Source organism: Dermochelys coriacea, chromosome 5, assembly GCF_009764565.3.
Source record: "Dermochelys coriacea isolate rDerCor1 chromosome 5, rDerCor1.pri.v4, whole genome shotgun sequence".
In the NCBI taxonomy this organism is placed as follows: Eukaryota; Metazoa; Chordata; order Testudines; family Dermochelyidae; genus Dermochelys; species Dermochelys coriacea.
Window position 1 is genome coordinate 26,649,639 of NC_050072.1, and position 23,842 is coordinate 26,673,480.

A 23,842-nucleotide genomic window follows, 5' to 3' on the forward strand; every position below is an offset into this window, starting at 1 on the left:
ACCTTCTAGAGATCAAGATGAGACTTAATGTGGGGTCAGATTATCCCGCATATGCCTACTTGCATGGTCCTTACATCTTCTTCAGAAGTGTTTGGTACTTTAAAACTGATTGAAAATTTTTTGTCTAAATGTTTTTTCAACAGTTTCATTTCAGAATTTTTTTATTTTGGGGAATAGTTTTGTTTTGAATGTTTATAGTTTTTCATATTCATATTTTTATTATTTTTCAATATTATCATGCCAGTAGTGGTGGTAATACTCCTACTGACATGACATAGTTGAAATATTCTATTTTTGTTTTACTGTACTAAAATTCTCAAGGGGAGTTGCAACTTAATACTGATTGATCTAGAAAAGATGATAACATGTTTGTCAATACTAAGTTGTGGCTACTCTTCATGGTTTTAAAACAATAACATTTGAAAATATATTATTTTCATATGACATCAGTCATAGGGCATCATATTATTATTTTATTATTATTATTTATTATTGATTTGTTATGAAATGTGAAAATAAAAATAAAAAAGAAACAATTTCAGAATCATCATTTGCAGAATATAATTTTGTTCAATTTTGCGATGAAAACAAATTTTGAAATGTCAATACTTCCCACAAATCAAAAATGTTGATTTCCAACCAGCTCTACTGATATTATCCCTGTAAGAGACAGGATGCTAGACTAGATGGCCTGCAGAACTTTTATTACTAGTGATGATGCACATTCCAGGGAGGAACTTTCCTGGTTTTCAGATCCCAAATTGATCTGCAGGAAGCCAGGTTAAATACACGTTTATTTGCCAAATTAAGAAAATTTCATCTGGAAATTGTCAGTAGAGTAATGCCATTTTTAGAGTCACTTCCCAGAGTAAACCTGTGTTATACGATGGGCTTGTCTAGATGAACAATTAGTATGCGGTAAGCTAGAGAGTAAATCTACAGTTCACTAGTATGCTGTGCACTCACTGTTCGTGTGGACCCTGCTACCCTGCATTAAAAGTTTCCTAGTTTGCACAGTCACTAGAACTACTGGTTCCTCTGGCCAGGTAAAAATACAGGCCACTTAGCAAAAATTCAAAGGTTCTTTCAGCATCGAGCATCTTGGGACAGGTCCTCTGCTGCTCAGTGGAGAAGAAATAAGTATGCTTGTTAAGATACAAATCCCCTGCAGCACAGATTTCAGAACAGCATATAGGATGCGTAATACCCATCTCTTAAAATCCTACCTTAATGTTTGCTTTCATTCTAAAGAAAAACACTTTTTAGAAAACTTAACTGAAAATTAGGCATTGGCCCCTGTGAAGCAGCTGGTACTTACTTACGTTTAGATAAGTCAGCCTCAAAATGAACTAAGGTCTGATACTAAGGAAGAATAAAACAGATTTTTGTAAACTTCTTGAATAAGTAGAGTTCCCCTGACTCCACGAAAGGTTTGGTGCCTTTTGAAAAGGTGGTGGTTTTTTGTTTTTGTTTAAATCAACAGTTCAGGTTTATACAGTGTCATTCCTTTAAGAGGTGACAAAGTCGGGACAGTCCCCCAAGCACTTATTTCCCTTCCAGTATTTCTCCCAACTTCCAAGCATCCCAGATTGCTTTCCTTGTCTTCAAGTAGTTTCATGGGCAATTGCTTTGTTAGCTTTCCACCGCTGACATACACATTCTCAACCATTTTTATCAGTTCCATAAGTACACGAATCTCGCTTGGAATTAACCACTGTTCAGCTGTTTGGATTTCTACCAGAGTTTGGGAGTACTTGTGGCACCTTAGAGACTAACAAATTTATTTGAGCATAAGCTTTCGTGAGCTACAGCTCACTTCATCGGATGCATTCGGTGGAAAATACAGCCTGTGAGATATTTGTCCTATTGTCAGTTCTGCTGGCTACAGTTACTGTCTGTGGTTTCAGCCACAGTCTCATTCTCTGGCTCTGGGGCTTTGGTCTCTAGCTTCCACCTTTTAGCTACTCATCTTCAGAACACTGACTTTTGTGTAATGTATCACAATTAAAATTTAAAAAATCCTTAGGCCCAGTTTTTTAAAGGTATTTAGGCATTGCTGCACTCAACAGTGATGGGATTTAAGAACATAAGAATAGAAAAATGGCCATACTGAGCCAGATCAATGGTCCGTCTTGCCCAGTATCCTGTCTTCCGACAGTGGCCAATGCCAAATCCTTCAGAGGGAATGAACACAACAGGCAATCATTGAATGATCCATCCTCTGTCGTCCAGTCCCGGCTTCTGGCAGTGAGAGGTTTGCAGACAGAGTATGGAGTGGCATCCCTGACCGTCTAGGCTAATAGCCACTGACAGACCTGTCTTCCATGAACTTATTTAATTTTTGTTTAACCTAGTTATATTTTTGTCCTTCACAAGATCCCCTGGCAATGAGTTCCACATGTGCACAGTGCATGGTGTGAAATAGTGCTTCCTTATGTTTGTTTTAAATCTGCTGCCTATTAATTTAATCAGGTGACTACCTGGTTCGTATGTTATGTGAAGGGCTAAATAACACTTCTTTATGCACTTTCTCCACACTGGTTATGTTTTTACACACCTATAAAATATTCCGCCTTAGTCATCTCTTTTCTAAACTGAACAGTCCCAATGTTTTTAATCTCTCCTCTGTTCCATGCACATAATCATTTTGTTGCCCTTCTCTGTACCTTTTCCAGTTCTAATATATCTTTTTTTGAGGCAAGGCAACCATAACTGCACGCAGTATTCAAGGTATGGGCATAATATAGATTTTATATAGTGGCATTATGATGTTTTCTGTCTTATTAGCTATTCCTTTCCTAATGGTTCCTAACATTCTGTTAGCTTTTTTGACTGCTGCTGCACCTTGAGCAGATGTTTTCAGAGAACTGTCCATGATGACTCCAAGATCTCCTCCTTGAGTGGTAACAGCTAATTTAGTCTCTACCCTTTTGTATGTATAATTGGGATTATGTTTTTCAATATGCATTACTTTGCATTTATCAACATTGAATTTCATCTGTCATTTTGTTGCCCAGTCACCCAGTATTGTGAGATCCCTTTGTAACTCTTCACAGTCTGCTTTGGACTTAACTATCTTGAGTAATTTTGTATAATATGCAAATTTTGCCACCTCACTGTTTAGCCCTTTGTCCAGGAACAACACTGATTTCATAAGTGTCTACATCCCTTTTGAAAATGATATTTAGGTATCTAAATCAGTTAGGCATTGCAATACCTAAATACCTTTAAAAATATGGGCTTAACTGACTTGAACTCCTAAATCCCATTTTCAAAAGTGATGTAGGTATTTAGAACCTCAGGTCTCATTGAAAGTCCATAAGAGTTGGGGTTCTAGATGCCTAATGAAAATAAAACTCGGGAGCTCAAGTCACTTACGCACTTATGAAAATTTTACCCTACAACTTTCCCTCCCTTATTCTATTTAAAAGGGCAGGCATTCTGAGTAAGTATTTTAAAAATTTAACAGGTTTCTCTTCCTGTTTCAGGCATTGACTTTATATGTTCTTCAAAAATTATTATTAGGATAATGTCATGGCTGGGTTTTTAATGTTATAGGTTTATAATGCACACTTGCTTAATGTAACAATGGTACACAAATTTGCTTAAACTTGTAAATCATTCTGATTTGGGTTTATCTAATGAAAACTTGCTTCATTTATAGCTTCTCGGAAAAAACATAAAAAGGACAGAGATGATGATAAAGCTTGGGAGTGTGAGGAGCATGATAAGAGAAGTTCTGGTGATCATAGGAGAAGCAGTCATTATCACGAAGGAAGGAGGACTTCTGGTAGTAGCCGTTATCGCAATCGTACTCCAGAAGACTCTGACATGGATGATTATTCTCCTCCTCCTCCCCTCAGTGATGGTAATTCATCAGTATTAAAGTACATCTTACTCAATATAATTAATATAAACCTTCCTTGTATTCTTAATATAAGCATATTAAATGTGGATAGGCTAGTCTAAAGAATGTTGTTTATGGCTTTTAATATTCATGTATCCAACTTTAACAGAATATTTTACGAAACCGAACAAAAACATTTATTTCAGATATCTTCATTTTAAGCTCTTATTTTGTTTCCTAGTGGCTAGAAAAATGAAGAAAAAAGAGAAACAAAAGAAAAGGAAGGCTTATGAACCTAAACTAACACCTGAAGGTAACTTTTCGGAAGGTTGAATTTGTTGTTTTCTTCAGGTTATGTTGTCTGTTGTATATAACTCAACTATATATTCTTTTCTTTTTCACCAGAAATGATGGATTCTTCAACTTTTAAGAGGTTTACTGCTTCAGTAGAAAATATTTTGGAAAATTTGGAAGACATGGATTTTACTACATTTGGTAATATGTCAGAAACTTTGCCACTGCTATTTCTGTTGTACAAACCACACGAAGCCTTTACAAAATTTGCATCTAAGCATTTTATTTCATTGCCTCTTCTTTGTAACTTGTCTGCCTCTGATGTACACGCTGGGAAATATCTCCTTTCTCTTTTTTGGCTGCCACCACGGATAAGCTCCCCCTCCACCCTCTAATTGCTCTTCTTCCTCCAACCTTGGTTCCTTGCAGGACTTAGAAGAGAGAGAAACCACAACAGATGCAAACCTTAAGCTACTGGGGTGGGGAGAATAAATATCCCAAATATGATTATCTTCTGCATTGCACCTCCCTTAATGGGTCATCAGCACTGGGGATTGAAGATGTTTTGAAAGAGAATGCTCCTAAGGTATTTAGTAGCGTAACTCCCATTGAAATTTAATGGAACTTGTGCTCCTAAATCCCTGAGGTGCTTTCAGAAATCTCTCCCTATCCCAGCTAAAGTACTAGAAGCTGTATTGTAGCAAACAATTGGGTATTGGCATATTGATAACTTAATAGATTTATTCTATGTCTTACCTCTGTAAAAATAAACAAATAAATAATCACTTGTACAATTCTGTATGCAATCAGTAGCTCTTCAAAATACTGAGTGAAATTTAACTAAAAAGCTGGTTGGGAATTTTCCAGTGACACCTACTTTGTTAGAAAATTTTGATTTGTTGAAACCAAAACTGTTAGTGGGAAAGGATTGATTTTGAAAAATCTCCCAATTGGAAAAAACATTTTGAAAAGTTTCAAACACTGAAATATCACATTTCAATATTTTGAAAACAATTTTTTGGTTTGAAATGGCATTTCATTTTGAAATTGTAATTAATGTACACCAAAAATGGTACAAATATAAGTATTAGCATTGAAACAAAATGTTCTGATTGACCTAATCTGACTTTTTTTGGTAGGGGGCGGGGGTTGTTATCGGGTGATAAAAAAAAAAAAAGAGATTTTTATTTTTTGTCTCAATTTAGAATGGAAAAATGGTTTTGAAATCTCAAATTCACATGGTTTGAGAAAATTGTTTCCCATCCAGTTCTAATTATAAATTTTAAGGTATTTCATAAAACATTCAGCAATGTTATATACATTTTTAATCCATTGATAGTTCAAAAAGGTTTAATTGTAGAATGACACCCATATTTCTTTTTTATTTTTTGAGACAAAGGGATTCTCTAATGGGTTAAGTGAACTGCTTGTTTTGCTGGACATATTAAAATACTTTGACCAAGGATTTTCAGAAATGGGTGCCTGAATTTAGGCTCCTAAATCCATATTTGTGCATCAGAATAAGCAGCCTATTTTTAAAACTAGTGAAGTTAATTGAAGTGGATGTAAACTGCCTTTTTTTTCTTTTTTTTTCTTTTTCTAAGGTGATGATGATGAGATTCCACAGGAGTTACTATTGGGAAAACATCAGCTTAATGAGTTGGGTAGTGAATCTGCAAAAATCAAGGCAATGGGCATTATGGACAAGGTATGTCATGATCTTAAAAATGAAAATGTACATAACACTTCAGTGTTAAATGTATAAAATACATTTGCGCTCTGTAACAGTGTTCTTACTTCTTCCTGTTATGTGCTTGTCTCAATTTCCCTTCTTTCAGCTAGTGGTCCTTAGTGCTTTGTTGCATTGAGATGATGTAGTTAGAGGGTGATGTCACAAAGTCCACTCTTTTCCCAGATTACAACAGCAGTCTTCTTCCCAGCAGTCTTCTCTCACTGGATTTCCTTTCCCCCAGACCCAGTAGCCTTACATCCCTGTTAATTCAGGGTTCCCTTTCCTAGGCTAAACAATATCTGTGCCCTCAACAGGCTATGGCTTTCTTTGTATGCCTTCTTGGGCTTTATTTTGGGGGTTTATCCTGTTGAAGCAGGTTATTGGTATCATCCCTCTAAGATTAAAACCCTCTTCCTAGTATGGGTCTCCAACCCTGCGATTCTACACTATGAGCTCTCTGTTCTCAACCCACTACTATCCTGACTCTGTCTTTCCAGGGCCACTTCTTACGAAGACTTCTGGATTCCTTAGTATACGAACCTCTTCCTATGGTTTCCAGTAGCCACAGCTCTAGGCCTCCTTTCTGGCCTTATCCCTGGGTGCCCTCACTCCTCTTCCTGGGCTGGGTGCATCTCCTCCCTAGATATTTCCAAGCCTTAGCCCTTGCACCCTACAAGTTTCTTTAGGCCTCAGCTTCTACTGGCTGGAGTTCTTGCCAGTTCCTACATCATACTGAGCACAAACAGTTCTTTTACAAAATGGTTGTATATCACCTGATGAGTCATGATCCCTTAGTCACTTCAGGTCTACATCTCCCAGACACCAGTGGCCTTACAGGACTGACAGTAAGACCTGGGCTAGTGGCCCCCATTCTTAAAGGGCCAGCAAGCTCCACTCATTTCTTGGTCTTAATTTTGTAGAACATGAGTAGGTCATGTAGAGTTATTTTATTTTCAGCACAGTCTCCCTGTGAGAATAAAATATGTATACACCAGTACCAGCACAGTGTTGAAATTGTTTTGTAGTTGTCCATAAACTATAGAATAAATTAAAAACAAAACTTTCTCTAGCCAACCAGGGTTCATGATTAGTGGTTTGCTTTGGCAAATTCTGATTCCTGGCACCAAGAAGATAGCAGTGATAGATATACATAATTAAACATATTCCCATACATTTTTGCTAGTTCGAAGTGTAGTCTGGGTGAACAGTTTTTGTGGAAAGTGTTCTAATTAATTATAAAGAATTTAACCTAAATCTGTCAAATTACATTTTGATGAGAAAAACTTAGTGAATTCATATTATAAAATTGATTGCAACATGAAAACTGACTTCATACTGTGGTTTATTCAAGATTTTTGTATTGTGTGATTCAAATGACAAACCACTAGAAACTACTGCTAATCTCCCTATGTGTTGTAAAAAACAAACAAACAAAGTTGTTGTTTATTTTTAATTTCTATACAGACATCACTGTTATTACTATTGCTTCATATTTAGTTTTATTATATGATCAGAATCCTCAGTCACGATCGTGGCCTCAGTGTGCTAGAAATTGTAAAAACACAAATTAAGATCCTACTCCAAGCATTTACAACCTATTTTTTGCACCAGAATTACACAGTATGCCCTGACTTCCATGCACACATTTGTTTTTAACCATTTAGAAATAATTTGTTTACACTTTCTGCTATTTTGATACAAGTATTTTTATTTTAGCTTTCAACAGATAAAACAGTGAAAGTCCTGAACATCTTGGAGAAGAATATTCAAGATGGCTCAAAGCTTTCTACATTACTAAACCATGTGAGTTTCAGAGCATAGTTGTTGGCATCACTATAATGATTAAAATATGCACTTTCATTTTAATCTCAATGGCAATATTTCCAAAATAATTTTGGTTTTAACTGTAAAGGTTTTCTAATTTAGCTCACATAATAATTAATATGGTGTGAAATTTTAGTGTTTACAAATTACCATAATTCCTTGAGCAACGCAACAGGTATTAGTTAATATTTGCCTAATTATATTGTTTCTACAGTGTTCTCCTTATGTAAAATACTAACTATTTAAAAATAGAGCAGATTGGTAGTGTTCTGTTTTAAAAATATAATTTAACACATTAGTGTCATTCTGTGATTTTTATTGGCAATTGGCAAACTTGCAGCCAGCATAACTTTCTTTGTTACCTGCCCATTAAACTTTACATATACCATAGAAGAAAACTGAGCTTTTCTGTAAAGCAGATTCTCACCATTTAGAATTGAGAGGAAGGATTTTAATTTGACCTTGATGGATCTACTCAAATGCTTAAAGTTAAGCACCTGCATAATTACATGAAGGATTGAGTGAGGGTTATAACCAACACCCCAAACATTATTCATGACTTCAGGGCATTTTTCAAAGTTCTTTGTAGGATCTTTTAGAATATCTATCTCTAGATAGATGTTCTCATGCACATTGGAAAACATAATCCCAACTATACATATAAAATGATAGAGCCTAAATTAGCTGTTAGCACTCAAAAAAGAGATCTTGGAGTGATTGTGGATAGTTCTCTGGAAACATTCACTCAATGTGCAGCGGCAGTCAAAAAAGTGAACAGAATGTTGGGAATCATTAAGAAAGAGATAGATAATGAGACGGAAAATATCATATTGCTTCTATATAAATCCATCATATGTCTACATCTTGACTATTACATGCAGATGTGGTCACCCCATCTCAAAAAAGATATATTGGAATTGGAAAAGGTTCAGAAAGGGGCAACAAGAATGATTAAGGATATGGAACAGCTGCCATATGAGGAGAAATTAATAAGAGTGGGAGTTTTCAGCTTGGAAAAGAGACGACTAAGAGGGAATATGAGAGAGATCTATAAAATGACTGGTGTGGAGAAAGTAAATAAGGAAATGTTATTTACTCCTTCTCAAAACACAAGAACTAGGCGTTACCAAATGAAATTAATAGGCAGCAGATTTAAAACAAACAAAAGGAAGTATTTTTTCACACAACGCACAGTCAACCTGTGGAACTCTTTGCCAGAGGAAGTTGTGAAGGCCAAGACTGTAACAGGTTTAAAAAAAGAACTAGATAAGTTCATGGAGGATAGGTCCATCAATGGGTATTAATCAGGATGGACAGGGATGGTGTCCCTAGCCTCTGTTTGCCAGAAGCTGGGAATGGGCGACGGGGGATGGATCTCTTGATGATTACCTGTCTGTTCGTTCCCTCTGGGGCAGCTGGCATTGGCCATTGTCAGAAGACAGGATACTGGGCTTGATGGACCTTTGGTCTGACCCAGTATGGCCACTCTTATGTTCTAGAGGCAGTTAAGTTCATAAATGTCTTGTAATTATTTATTTTTTTCCTTTTTTCAATAATTTAATTTTTGTGACAAGCTGGCAAAATGTCAGTTTTTGTATATATAAACTAAAATATTAATACTGTAGTTATTAACTGTTTCTATCATATAACACAGACACACACACTCGCACACCCATATATATATGTGTGTGTGTATACATATATATATATATATATAACAATGTACCAAGAAGGTAGCCTCTGTTCTTTTGGAAAATTAATAGAAGGGTGCCAACGTGCAGGCATCTTTTTAAAATAAATTGACTTTCCTGTGATTACCTCTTTTCATAATCTGTTATGGGACCGGAGAGTTGGACTTGTCTGAAGCAGATAGTCACTCCTCTATAGCTATACCAGCAAACGCGTTTAATGTAGATGCAGCTTATATCAGCAAAAGAGTTATTCTGCTGGTGTAGCTTATATCAATTCCCTGAATGAAATAAGATGTACAGGCAAAAGAATTTTTTTCCTGTACAACTGTCTATACTGGGACTTTTCTGGCGTATGTTGGTTAAGAGTGTGTTTCCCCACACACATTCCTATTCAATATGGCTATCCTGGCAAAGTATAGACCAAGCCTGAGGAAAATGGTAATAGACTAAAGTTAATATATATGCCTTTGGATTGGAGGCATTTTTACTTAAGTAAAAAATGAACATATTAAATGTGTCAGAATATTTTATTTTTCTTTTAGATAGGTGGTGGTTTGTTCATCTTTCACTACACAGTTCCAAAATGTCTTTAAAAGTGACCTGCAAGTGGAGGAGAAAATAGGCTGCTTGTTCCCTTTTCTACTTTTTCTTACTATGTATGAAGAAAGGGCTGAGTTGTTGTTGTTGTTTTTTTAAGATTGTTTTTTGCGTGGCTTGTTCCAATAGACTCAGGCCCAATCTTACCTTCATGATGACTGAAGAGCTAGTGAAATGGTGACATCGTGAGAGCCCAGAGACTGAAAGATGAGCAATTGAGAGGGCAAGGGATTTTTAGTTGAAAAATTTGAATTTTTATATTTTTATTAAAGCAAATTAACTTGAATTACTAATCAACACTTTGGACAAAGGAAGACTTTGTCAAAGATTCAGCCTCTTCGCTCTTTCTGTCAAGATGTTTAATATTCACAGTTGAGATTTCTGATATCTCTGAGGGATTCATTAGAAAAACCAGAGAAGAGTAGACTTGACTTTCCTGATACTTAAGTTGAATTAAAAAGGAAGCAGAGAAGAAATTTTAAATAAATTTAAAAAAATCACCTTTCAGGTCTTTCTTTATATTTTATAAAGAAGAAAGGGATTATAAAGAAGGAAAGCCCAATTTTTCTAATAAATATTCGCAGGTCTCTTTTTAAATTTTCAAATATACCCACCAGGTGTACCCAAAATACTGAATCTTCAACTCCATTATGAAATATACTCAATACTAAAATGTTAAAGATTTATCTCAAAATATAAGATTTTGGAAACAACTTAGCAATGCTGCACTGCCCTGTATGTGGCCCAAAGGTGTTGGGGTTTTTTTCTTTTTTTTCCCCTAGTCAGTCTCTCGCTAAGACCATATCTATGCTAGAGAATTTTAGGAAAAAATTCCCACTAGTTTTACTATTAATAATGTTAGTTGTATTTTAGTAATGCTTAGTGAGCCCCATCGAGATTATGCCTTTGTTATGCTAGATCAGGGGTGGGGAAACTACAGCCCGCAGGCCGGATCCAGCCCCTCAAGGCTTTGGATCCGGCCCACAGGATTGCCACCTCCTTGGCACCACGAGCCCCGCGCCGCTCCCAGAAGTGGCTGGCACCATGTCCCTGCAGCCCCTGGGGAGGTGAGGGAAGAGGGCTCTGTGCACTGCCCTCGCCTCCAGGCACTGCCCCCACACCTCCCATTGGCTGGGAACATGGAATCTCGGCCAAAGGGGGCTTCGGGGGAGGTACCCACAGGCAAGGGCAGCGTGCGGAGCCCTCTTCTCCCCCCCCCCCCCCCCCGCACCCACGGGGCCACAGGGACGTGGTGCTGGCCACTTCCGAGAGTGGCACCAGGCAAGGCAGGCAGAGATCGAGCCTGCCGTGGCACTGCTACATGCCGCTACCAGGCCGAAGCCCGAACCCCTCCTGCACCCCAACTCCATGCCCTGAGCCCCTCATACCTCCTGCAGCCCTCCTCTGCCCCAATCCGTTGCCCTGAGCCCCTTCCTGCACACCACACCCTGCACTCCCTCCCACACCACAACCCTCTGCCCCTGTCTTGCATACAATTTTCCCACCCAGATGTGGCCCTCGGGCCAAAAAGTTTCCCCACCCCGTGCTAGATGCTGTACGTACACAGAAGATGGTGTGCTCCTGCCCTTATCTGAATCTAAATAGACAAGTCAGAGAGAAAATCCCTAGGGCTTTGGGTAGGTTCAAAAGCTGGGAGAAGGGAAATACTATTCTTCTTTGAGTGCTTGCTCATGTCAATTCCATTCTAGGTGTGTGCGTGCCCACATGTGCGGTTGTTGGAGATTTTTGCATTAGTGATATCCGTACGGTCGGCAGGGGTGGCCCCTTGAGTGCCATGCTCATGTGCTGGTATATCAGGCATTGCTGACCCTATGCCCTCTCTGTGGTGGTTAGTCAGAGCACTTTTCCTTGCCTTGCAAGGGCTGGCGGGTTTTCATGTACTGACTTGGAGCCTTAGGGCCTTGTAAATAGTTTGTTTATAGTAGTTAGTGTTAAGAGGTTGCTAAGTGTAGTTAGAAATTAGCAGTTAGGATCCCAACGGGGATTTCGTCCAGGCAGGGCATGCCCCAGTCTCCCGGGTTTAAGCCCTGTGCAGACTGCAGCAGGTCTGTGCCTGTAAGTGACCCCCATAACAGCTGCCCCAAGTGCTTGAGGGAATCCCAAGTTAGAGATAAGTGCCGAATTTGTAAAAACTTTCAGCCCTAAACACAAAAGGAGTGGGATATTCAGTTACAGGCTCTCCTCATGGAGTTGCCCTGCATCTGGCCTCTGTGCAGCCCTGCCAGGACTCACCAAGTACCTCAGCCTCGGTGCGCAGTGCACACCAACTCCACTCAGCAGCATTCCCCGTCGCCAGTGCCCAAAAAGATCAAAAAGTATGGCTTCCTGGCACCGGGCAAGAAGAGCAATAGGTCTTTGGGGAAGGGACCCACTTCAGACCGCTCGACCACTCTGGAGCCATATGCTCACACCTCCCTGGTTGGGGCCCTTACTCCTGTGAAAAGATGACTCCATCGACTCCAAGGAGCAGTATGGGATCTAAACCACTGATGGCACCAACACCTTCACAAGCTCCCCCAGCGCTGAGAGAGCACAAGCCTCCACCTGCACTACTGAAGCAGCACATGCCTCAGGAACTAGCAAATCCCCACAAGGGCAAGCCAGTCGCTAAGACCCTTCAGGGGGCAGTGGAGTGTGGCTGATCTCTCAAGACAAAGCAACGCCCTCCACCTCCGCACCACATATCACTGGAGTTGCAGCCTAGACCCTCTAAGGCTCGCCCTCAGTCACCGGCACGGCGTTCGCAGCCTCAGCTGTCTTGACGCAGATCACCTAGAGAAAGACGCCAGTCCCACTATAACCAGTGCCATTTGTCCTCCTGCCGGGCATCCTCTCGGCACAGGTCCCAGTCACTTGCCTCATGAGAGTGCTCCCCGTTGCATCTCCATTCCCCCTGCAACAAAGAAATACTTTGTTCTGGCCGAGGGGTTTGAATATCTCTACAACCACCCTCCCCCAGGCTCGCTGGTGGTTCCTGCGGCCAATGAAAGAGACAAATACCAGCTCAACAACCAAAATAAAGAGGCCAAATGATTGGACCTGTTTGGAAAAAAAATGTATTCAAAGCCAGTTTGCAGTTCCGGGTGGCAAACCATCAGGCCCTCTTGGGCCGATACAATATTAACTTATGGGACTCCCTCCATAAGTTCAAGGAGTCCCTCCCACGGGGTTTGGCCCAAGAATTTGGCATCCTCGTGGAGAAGGGCACTGCGGCTGCCAGGTTCTCCTTCAGATGGCATGGGACGCAGTGGACTCGTCAGTCAGGGTGGTCACATCAGTGGTGATAATCCTGGCACCTGCTTTAGACCACCGGGTGCTCCCAAGAAACGCAGACCTCCATGTAGGACCTCCCATTCAATGGGAACTGTCTTTTTTCAGACCAGATGGATGTGAGGCTGCATGGGCTAAAGGACACCAGGACCACCCTTCACTTGCTGGGTGAATACACTGTGCATACGCTGTGCATACACTGCAGCCTGCGAGAAAGTAGTTCTGGCCACCCTCACTGCCTAGGCCTGATCCGGGGTCTGCAAGGAGAAGGAACAGAGACGTTAATTTCAGCCACTGTTGCCCTTCTTCCTCCCACTCACCTGCACAGCTGGGCCTGGCAAAATACCCCGGAGGCTAGAAGCGCTCGTTTTGAGGGTGTGATTGAGAGTGACTCCCCAGTGATCTCCCAGGATCCACCCTGCTCTTTCCTCAACCATCTTTGTCCCTTCTATTTTGCCGAGTTCCAAGTCACCTCGGACCATTGGGTGCTGGACATAGTGTCTCAAGGTTACACCCTGCAGTTTTCAGCCACCCCTCCCTCCCACCTGTTGATCTGCAGAGACCCTTCTCACGAGCAACTCCTCGTTTAAGAGATCGAAAACCTCCTGTGTATGGGGCGGGTGGAGGAAGTCCCTCGGGACATGGTAGGGAAAGGTTTCTACTCCTGTTACTTCCTAATCCTGAAAGCAAAGGGGGGGGCCTCAAACCTATTTTGGACCTACAACGCCTGAACAAGTCTCTCAAAAAGTTGAAAGTTTTGCATTGTCTCCCTGGCCTCCATCATCCCCTCCCTAGATCCAGGAGACTGATATGCTGCCCTCGACTTGAAGGATGCCTATTTCCATATCTCCATATTCCCAGATCACAGACATTTCCTCTGTTTTATAGTGGATGAGCACTATTTCCAATTTACAGCGCTCCCCTTTGGCCGTTCGTCAGCTCCAAGGGTCTTCATGAAATGTATGGCACCAATGGCTGTTTACCTCAGACGTCAAGGGGTCCAGGTCTTCCCATATCTCAATGTTTGGCTCATCAAGTGCAGGTCTCAAGAACAAGTGTAGAGAAGCCTCGATTGGGTGCATTCCACCTGCTGTGACCTGGGCCTGTTAATAAACGAGTTAAAAATCCACTTTAAGGCCAGTCCAACGCAAAGAGTTCAGAGGGATGGTTTTCGACTCCATGCAAGTCAGAGCCTTCCTTTTGGAGGCATGTTTTCAGGCCATGTCGGACCTGATCTCCCATGTGAAGAACCACCCTCTCACTATGGCTCACACCTGCCTGCGGTTGCTGGGCCACATGACCGCCTGTATGTACATGGTCAGTCATTCCCGGCTTTGCCTCAGGCCTCTGCAAGCATGGCTGGCATTGGTTTACACTCCCAACAGACACTATCTAGACCGGGTAGTCAGGGTGCCAGATCACATCTTGTCATCCTTGGAATGATGGTTAAACCCTGAGTCGGTGTTGGAACGTGTTCCCTTTGCAGCCCCGTCTCTGTCACTGACCCTCATCTCAGATGCTTCGGACCTGGGCTGGGGAGCCCACCTGAGTGAGCTCAGCACTCAAGTCCGCTGGTTGCAGGACACTCTGGCCCTTCACATCAATGTCAGCAGTTTTCCTGGCCTGCAAGACATTCTTGCCCCACCTGCGGGGCAAGGTGGTGCAGGTCCTCACAGACGATACCACCAAGGTGTATTACATCAACAGGCAGGGTGGAGCCAGGTCATCAGCTCTTTGCCAAGAAGCTCTCAGCCTTTGGGACTTCTGTGTGCAGCATGCCATTCATCTGGTAAGCACGCATCTGCCCAGGACCAAGAATGTGCTAACAAATTGCCTCAGCAGGAGCTTCTCGTCTTGCCCTGAGTGGTTGCTCCATCTGGAGGCAGCCAGTATGACCTTCCGAAAGTGGGGGACTCTCCAGGTGGACTTGTTCACGTCCCACCAGAAAAGGAAATGCCAGGTGTTCGCTCCGGGGGATGGACAGGGGGTCCCTGTCAGATGTTTTCCTTCTTCTGTGGTTGGGAGTCCTGATGTACGCCTTCCCGCCAGTGCTATAGATCCACAGAGTCCTCATTTTCTTACCAGTCATCTTTCTGAAGCCCCATAATTCCGAAGAGGAGCGCAGGTTTACCCCCTGAGTGTCCGAAGGGCACTGGCCTTTTATATCAACAGGACACGGCCTTTCCATGTGTCAGTGCAGCTGTTCATTGCAGCAGCAGACAGGATGAAAGGTCGCCCAGTGTCTGCTCAGAGGATTTTGTCCTGGATCACAGCCTGCATCCGATTCTGCTATGAGCTAGCGAGTGTGCCTCCATGACGATAGTCAGAGTGCACTCAACCAGGCCGCAAGTGTCATCATCAGCATTTTTGGCTCTGGTGCCGATCCAAGAGATCTGTAGAGTTGCTACCTGGTCGTCTGTCCACACGTTCGTCCCATTATGCGCTGACCCAGCAGGCCCGAGACGATGCTGGCTTTGGCAGGGCAGCGCAGCCCAGCAAGCTACAAGACCATCATCTCCAAGCCCACCTCCATTGGCACTGCTTGTGAGTCACCTAGGATGAAATCAACATGAGCAAGCACTCGAAGAAAAAACGGTTACCTAGCTTTCGTAACTGTTGTTCTTCTAGATGTTTTGTTCATGTCCATTTCATTACCCGCCCTCCTATCCGTCTGTCAGAGTTGCCGGCAAGAGTGCGGCACTCATTGGGACGCCCCTGCTAACCCTGAAGGGATAATCTTGCGTACATGCTGAATTGCTTTACTGAACTGAGTAAGTTCATACTTTCCCAGGATCAGTCTTAGGTAATCTGTGGCAGTGCCATCAAAAGAAACCATGTTTCTGGAATCCCAGTGCATTTTATTAATCATAAAACCAATCAATCCAACTAAGCTGGTGGGAATTTTTTCTAAAGATCCCTACAGGTGCATCTATTCTGCCAAAACACCCCCCGCGCCCCAATCGTGGCAGAGAGTCTGAGAACGTGGGTCAACTGACACGAGCTTGTGAGGCTTGCACTATAAGGCTAAAAATAGCAGTGTAGATGTTCCAGTTTGGGCTAGAGCCTGGGTCTGAAACCCAGGAGATGGGTCTCAGAGCCCATGCTCCAGCTTGACTGGGAAATCTGTGCTGCTACTTTTAACTCTCTAGTGAGAGCTCTGTGAGCCAGAGTAAGTTGACCCAAGCTCAGAGACTCACTGCCAAGGTTTTGTCTGTGTGTTTGTGGCTGAGAGGACCTACTCTAGTATACTGAAGGCTTGTCTGAGTTTGTAGTTGATAGAAGAGCTGCATAGACTGTACTTTCAACCTCTGGGACAAAGGAGGTTTCTCTCATGATTGTTTAGCAATTCCTTTGTCTGTTTTTAAGGCATAGTTATTGATGAATCAAATCCTCAACACGATGATGACTAATAAGGGGAATTTTGAGACTTTAGGGAGCATGGAAGAAAAAACAGGATCAGGAAAATGCTCATGATTTTCACATGGTTTATAAAAGTCTTTCTGCTCTAGAGTTACGTATAGTGGTAGAAATTGAAACTGGTTAAAGTAGCAATCATAGGTTTGCTTGGAAGGATTAGCTTTTTATTATTAAATGTTGGTAAACAGATTTCACTGCAAAGACAAAAATTAATGAAAAAGTATTTCCTTTGGTTGTAATTTAAAATTACAGACAATAAGAACAATGCTGAATTTATGAGAATTTGATTAAGGATATTTACTTAACATATTTTGACAGGTTATGTTGAGAGTTTGTGTTTTAATCATTATTAAGCTTTAACTTTCTGAATCTGTCTCTACTGTCATTAAATAATAATTGTCTGACAACCCACATAATTTCCTGCAACTATGAAAATTTATATAGAAGAAAGTAAAAAAAAAAGTATAAAATCCATAATTTTGCATGATTCTAAACATTTAAATCAATAAACATTGAAAAATATGCGTAAAAATAAACATTGATATTATCAATTTTTTTTAAATCAGATTCTGCTGAGCCTAATCACAGGAGATATAAAAATAACACCTAGATTTGATACAGCAGTTTTCATCAGTCAGTCTCAAAGTGCGTCACAGTCTTTAATGTATTCATCCTCAGAAAACACAAAATCGTACTGTACATCTAAAAAAATAAAGAATTATTAGATCAATTAATAGAATTTTTGCTTGAAGTAATTGAGCCTTTATTGATGAATGTAGAAATTTCTGGTCTCAGAGTAGCAGCCGTGTTAGTCTGTATTCGCAAAAAGAAAAGGAGTACTTGTGGCACCTTAGAGACTAACAAATTTATTTGAACATAAGCTTTCGTGAGCTACAGCTCACTTCATCGGATGCATTTGGTGGAAAATACAGTGTGGAGATTTATATACACACAGAGAGAACATGAAACAGTGGGTTTTATCATACACACTGTAAGGAGAGTGATCACTTAAGATGAGCCATCACCAGCAGCAGGGGCGGGAAAGGAGGAAAACCTTTCATGGTGACAAGCAAGATAGGCTATTTCCAGCAGTTAACAAGAACATCTGAGGAACAGTGGGGGTGGGGGGGGGGGAGAAATAATATGGGGAAATAGTTTTACTTTGTGTAATGACTCATCCATTCCCAGTCTCTATTCAAGCCTAAGTTAATTGTATCCAGTTTGCAAATTAATTCCAATTCAGCAGTCTCTCGTTGGAGTCTGTTTTTGAAGTTTTTTTATTGAAGGATAGCCACCCTCAGGTCTGTAATCGAGTGACCAGAGAGATTGAAGTGTTCTCCAACTGGTTTTTGAATGTTATAATTCTTGACGTCTGCTTTGTGTCCATTTATTCTTTTACGTAGAGACTGTCCAGTTTGACCAATGTACATGGCAGAGGGGCATTGCTGGCACATGATGGCATATATCACATTGGTAGATGCGCAGGTGTGAATATTTCCAACACACCTCTGACCAACATATTAACCCACAGAGACCTTCCTACCAACACTACAAAAAGAAGGATTCTGGGTGAACTCCTCCTGAAGGTCAAAACAGCAGACTGGACTTCTACATAGAGTGCTTACGCCGACGTACACGGGCTGAATTTGTGAAAAAGCAGCATCACTTGCCCCATAACCTCAGCCGTGCAGAACACAATGCCATCCACAGCCTCAGAAACAACTCTGACATCATAATCAAAAAGGCTGACAAAGGAGGTGCTGTCGTCATCATGAATAGGTCGGAATATAAACAAGAGGCAACTAGGCAGCTCTCCAACACCACTTTCTACAAGCCATTACCCTCTGATCCCAGTGAGAGTTACCAAAAGAAACTACAGCATTTGCTCAAGAAACTCCCTGAAAAAGCACAAGAACAAATCCGCACAGACACACCCCTGGAACCCCGACCTGGGGGTATTCTATCTGCTACCCAAGATCCATAAACCTGGAAATCCTGGACGCCCCATCATCTCAGGCATTGGCTCCCTGACAGCAGGATTGTCTGGCTATGTAGACTCCCTCCTCAGGCCCTACGTTACCAGCACTCCCAGCTATCTTTGAGACACCACTGACTTCCTGAGGAAACTACAATCCATTGGTGATCTTCCTAAAAACACCATCCTAGCCACTATGGATGTAGAAGCCCTCTACATCAACATTCCACACAAAGATGGACTACAAGCTGTCAGGAACAGTATTCCTGATAATGTCACGGCTAACCTGGTGGCTGAACTTTGTGACTTAGTCCTCACCCATAACTATTTCACATTTGGGGACAATGTATACCTTCAAATCAGCGGCACTGCGATGGGTATCCGCATGTCCCCACAGTATGCTAACATTTTTATGGCTGACTTAGAACAACAGTTTCTCAGCTCTCGTCCCCTAATGCCCCTACTCGACTTACGCTACGTTGATGACATCTTCATCATCTGGACCCATGGAAAAGAAGCCCTTGAGGAATTCCACCATGATTTCAACAATTTCCATCCCACCATCAACCTCAGCGTGGACCAGTCCACACAAGAGATCCACTTCCTGGACACTACGGTGCTAATAAGCGATGGTCACATAAACACCACCCTATATCAGAAACCTACTGACTGTTGTTCCTACATGCCTCTAGCTTTCATCCAAATCATATCACACGATCCATTGTCTACAGCCAAGCTCTACGATATAACCACATTTGCTCCAACTCCTCAGACAGAGACCAACACCTACAAGATCTCTATCATTCATTCTTACAACTACAATACCCACCTGCTGAAGTGAAGAAACAGATTGACAGAGCCAGAAGAGTACCCAGAAGTCACCTACTACAGGACAGGCCCAACAAAGAAAATAACAGAATGCCACTAGTCATCACCTTCAGCCCCCAACTAAAACCTCTCCAACGCATCATCAAGGATCTACAACCTATCCTGAAGGACGACCCATCACTCTCACAGATCTTGGGAGACAGGCCAATCCTTGCTTACAGACAGCCTCCCAATCTGAAGCAAATACTCACCACACACCACACAACAGAACCACTAACCCAAGAACCTATCCTTGCAACAAAGCCCGTTGCCAACTCTGTCCACATATCTATTCAGGGGACACCATCATAGGGCCTAATCACATCAGCCACACTATCAGAGGCTCGTTCACCTGCGCATCTACCAATGTGATATATGCCATCATGTGCCAGCAATGCCCCTCTGCCATGTACATTGGTCAAACTGGACAGTCTCTACATAAAAGAATAAATAGACACAAAGCAGACGTCAAGAATTATAACATTCAAAAACCAGTTGGAGAACACTTCAATCTCTCTGGTCACTCGATTACAGACCTGGCTATCCTTCAACAAAAAAACTTCCAAAACAGACTCCAACGAGAGACTGCTGAATTGGAATTAATTTGCAAATTGGATACAATTAACTTAGGCTTGAATAGAGACTGGGAATGGATGAGTCATTACACAAAGTAAAACTATTTCCCCATGTTATTTCTCTCCCCCACCCCATGCCCCACTGTTCCTCAGATGTTCTTGTTAACTGCTGGAAATAGCCTACCTTGCTTGTCACCATGAAAGCAAGCATTTTCCTCCTTCGCCTCCCCCCCCCCCCCCGCTGCTGGTGATGGCTCATCTTAAGTGATCACTCTCCTTACAGTGTGTATGATAAAACCCATTGTTTCATGTTCTCTCTGTGTGTATATAAATCTCCCCACTGTATTTTCCACCAAATGCATCCGATGAAGTGAGCTGTAGCTCACGAAAGCTTATGTTCAAATAAATTTTAGTCTCTAAGGTGCCATAAGTACTCTTTTTCTTTTTGTAGAAATTTCTGTTAATGTTAATTACCCATGAAAAATATAACCTTTCTGTGTGCCTTTAGGTGATTACATGTCCTTAATATCTCATTCTGGTTTAGGGAGATATTATAAAAAAAAATTCTACTTTCCAGCTAACAAAATACATTTTACATTTATAATATAGGCACAGTACTCTGATTATAAATGTCATATAATATTTTAGTATATATATTCATAAAATAATCTTCTTTTGTAGTATGTTATTCAGCAGGGTTAACCTGTAATATACAGAAATACAATATGTATTTTTGAAAACTCAGAATTAACTTTGTCTTAATGCATATTTTTTAGAAAACGTATATAACTTTCTGGTTTTCCTTGTAGAATAATGACACTGAAGATGAGGAAAGATTGTGGAGAGATCTGATTATGGAGAGAGTCACAAAGTCTGCAGATGCCTGTCTTACCGCGATCAACATAATGACATCACCAAATATGCCTAAAGCTGTGTATATTGAGGATGTAATAGAAAGAGTTATTCAGTACACTAAATTTCATTTGCAGAATACCCTTTATCCTCAGTATGATCCTGTCTACAGAGTGGATCCTCATGGTGGTTAGTATGTTAATAAATAAATGAGATTGCATGTAAGCAAATGTGCTGCATACAATTTTAAATGTGACCAGTTCTGTTAAGTGTGATGTGCAAACAACTTGACATCCCTTGACACTGTTATGCAGTTCACTACATTCAAGAGTTAATCTTGAGATACCCGTTTCCAGTGTCCTCTGAATAAAGGATGACTGAATGCTTCATATGATTTTGAGACAAAAGCAATTTACAATGGTAAATTGTAGCCCAAAATGACAGGGGAAATGAAACCCATTCTCCTCTGAACCAAACTGTGTGTGACATGAAAGGTCCATTCATACTTCAGTGGCAAGTCCTAATTAACTAAAAGCTGGTGCCTAAAATGAGACTTTTACATTCATATATTATGTGCCTAAATAAGTAGTCTGGTGTTCATGGTCCCTGAATACCCAGCAGCTTCCATTTATTTCAATTATCAGGAGCCACTTAATGATCAGTACTTTTGAAATCAGACTGTTTGTTGAAGTACATGATATAAGAGGTGGCCAGAAAATGGAAATCCCTTCCTGCAAAATTTTTTGCATTTTTGAAAAAAAAAAATTGTCCTGAACAGGGACAAAGTCAGAAATGCAAAATTTTTCATGGGACGGTATTTCAAGAAAAATGCTGTTTCAGGAGAGCTTTCCAACTGTGCTGCTGGAGAGGCAGAGAGCTGGGGCACTGAGCCTATCCATCAGCCTCATCCCCTACCCCTCACTTAAACTTCCTATGAAGCGGAGCCTGGCTGCTCAGCCTCCACACCTTCCTTCATAGTTTTGGGAGCCAAAGAGGTAGATAACATAAGAACAGCCATACCGGGTCAGACCAAAGGTCCATCAAGCCCAGGATCCTGTCCCATCAATGCCAGATTCTTCAGAGGGAATGAACAGAACAGGTAATCATCAAGAGATCCATCCCCTGTCGCCTATTCCCAGCTTCTGGCAAACAGAAGCTAGGGACACCGTCCCTGCCCATCCTGGCTAATAGCATTGATGAACCTATTCTCCATGAACTTATCTAGTTCTTTTTTTAACCCTGTTATAGTCTTGGCCTTCAAAACATCCTCTGGCAAAGAGTTCCACAGGTCGACTGGGCATTGTATGAAGAAATACTTCCTTTTTTCTGTTTTAAACCTGCTGCCTATTAATTTCATTTGGTGACCCCTAGTTCTTGTGTTTTGAGAAAGAGTAAATAACACTTCCTTATTTACTTTCTCCACACCTGTCCTGATTTTATAGACCTCTGTCATATTCCCACTTAGTCATTCTTTCCTAAACTGAAAAATCTCAGTTTTGTTAATCTCTCCTCACATGTAAGCTGTTCCATACCCCTAATCATTTTTGTTTCCCTTTTCTGAACCTTTTCCAATTCTGGAATATCTTTTTTGAGATGAGGCTACCACATCTGCACGCAATATTCAAGATGTAGGTGTACCATAGATTTAAATAGAGGCAATATGATATTTTGTCTTATTATCAATCCCTTTCTTAATGATTCCCAACATTCTGTTCACTTTTTTGACTGCCGCTGCACGTTGAGTGGATGTTTTCAGAGAACTATCCACAATGACTCCAGGATCTCGTTCTTGATTGGTAGCAGCTAATTTAGATCCCTTCATTTTATATGAAGTTGGGATTATGTTTTCCAATGTGCATTACTTTGCATTTACCAACATTTAATTTAATCTGCCATTTTGTTGCCCTGTCACCCAGTTTGTGAGATCCCTTCGTAACTCTCTGCAGTCTGCTTTAGACTTAACTATCTTCAGTAGTTTTGTATCATCTTCAAATTTTGCAGCCTCACTATTTACCCCTTTTTCCAGATAATTTCTGAATATGTTGAATAATAGTGGTCCCAGGACAGACCGTTGGGGAACAACACTATTTACCCCTCTCCATTCTGAAAACTGACTATTTATTCCTACCCTTTGTTTCCTACCTTCTACCAGGTTTCAGAGTAGTAGCCGTGTTAGTCTGTATTCGCAAAAAGAAAAGGAGTACTTGTGGCAGCTTAGAGACTAACAAACTTATTTGAGCATAAGCTTTCATGAGCTACAGCTCACTTCATCGGATGCATAACAAAGCTTATGCTCAAATAAGTTTGTTAGTCTCTAATGTGCCACAAGTACTCCTTTTCTTTTTACCTTCTAGCCAGTTATTGATCCATGAGAGGACCTTCCCTCGTATCCCATGACATCTTACTTTGCTTAAGATAGCTGAGCCTGACCAGCTCCTGTGCTGCGGGAGAAGTGGTAAAGCTGAGCACCCTGGCTCTCTGCCTCCCTAGAGCGAGGTGGGCAGGAGGATTGAGAGGCCCAGCAATCTGCCAGCTGGAGCTGGGGGGCAGCGCGGAAGCTAATAGTTGGGGAGGCAGAAAGATAGAGCATTCAGTCTTGGCAGTCCTCCCGGAAGGCTCTTATTAATTTCACTTCAAAAAATGAAGTTGACAAAACCCTTCAAGGTAGGCAGCCAAGGAGCCATCATTTCAATTTTTCCAGCCCGCAAATAAGAAACTTCTGTGTGGTAAATTTCAATTTTGTGAAAAACGGAATTTTCTATAAGAAATTCATTCTGGTCAAAAATTGCCAACCAGCTTGAATAAAATATGGATGTAGGAGACTAATTGTTAATACCATATTGAAAATCTTGGCCCAACAATCCACAAAAATTATTTAAA

The 23,842-nt window shown here is 41.2% G+C and overlaps 1 protein-coding gene across 9 annotated transcripts in view; it reads left to right on the forward strand.

Annotated features, from left to right (window-relative positions):
- NIPBL (NIPBL cohesin loading factor) overlaps positions 1 to 23,842 on the forward strand; it is a 322,368-nt gene that overhangs the window by 224,000 nt on the left and 74,526 nt on the right. For all 9 annotated transcript variants that reach the window (XM_043515304.1, XM_043515303.1, XM_038403810.2 and 6 more), the window contains 6 exons: positions 3,665 to 3,868; positions 4,089 to 4,160; positions 4,253 to 4,342; positions 5,746 to 5,849; positions 7,590 to 7,676; positions 20,920 to 21,151. In XM_043515304.1, the coding sequence (XP_043371239.1) occupies positions 3,665 to 3,868; positions 4,089 to 4,160; positions 4,253 to 4,342; positions 5,746 to 5,849; positions 7,590 to 7,676; positions 20,920 to 21,151 (789 nt within the window). The remainder of the gene's footprint in view (positions 1 to 3,664; positions 3,869 to 4,088; positions 4,161 to 4,252; positions 4,343 to 5,745; positions 5,850 to 7,589; positions 7,677 to 20,919; positions 21,152 to 23,842) is intronic.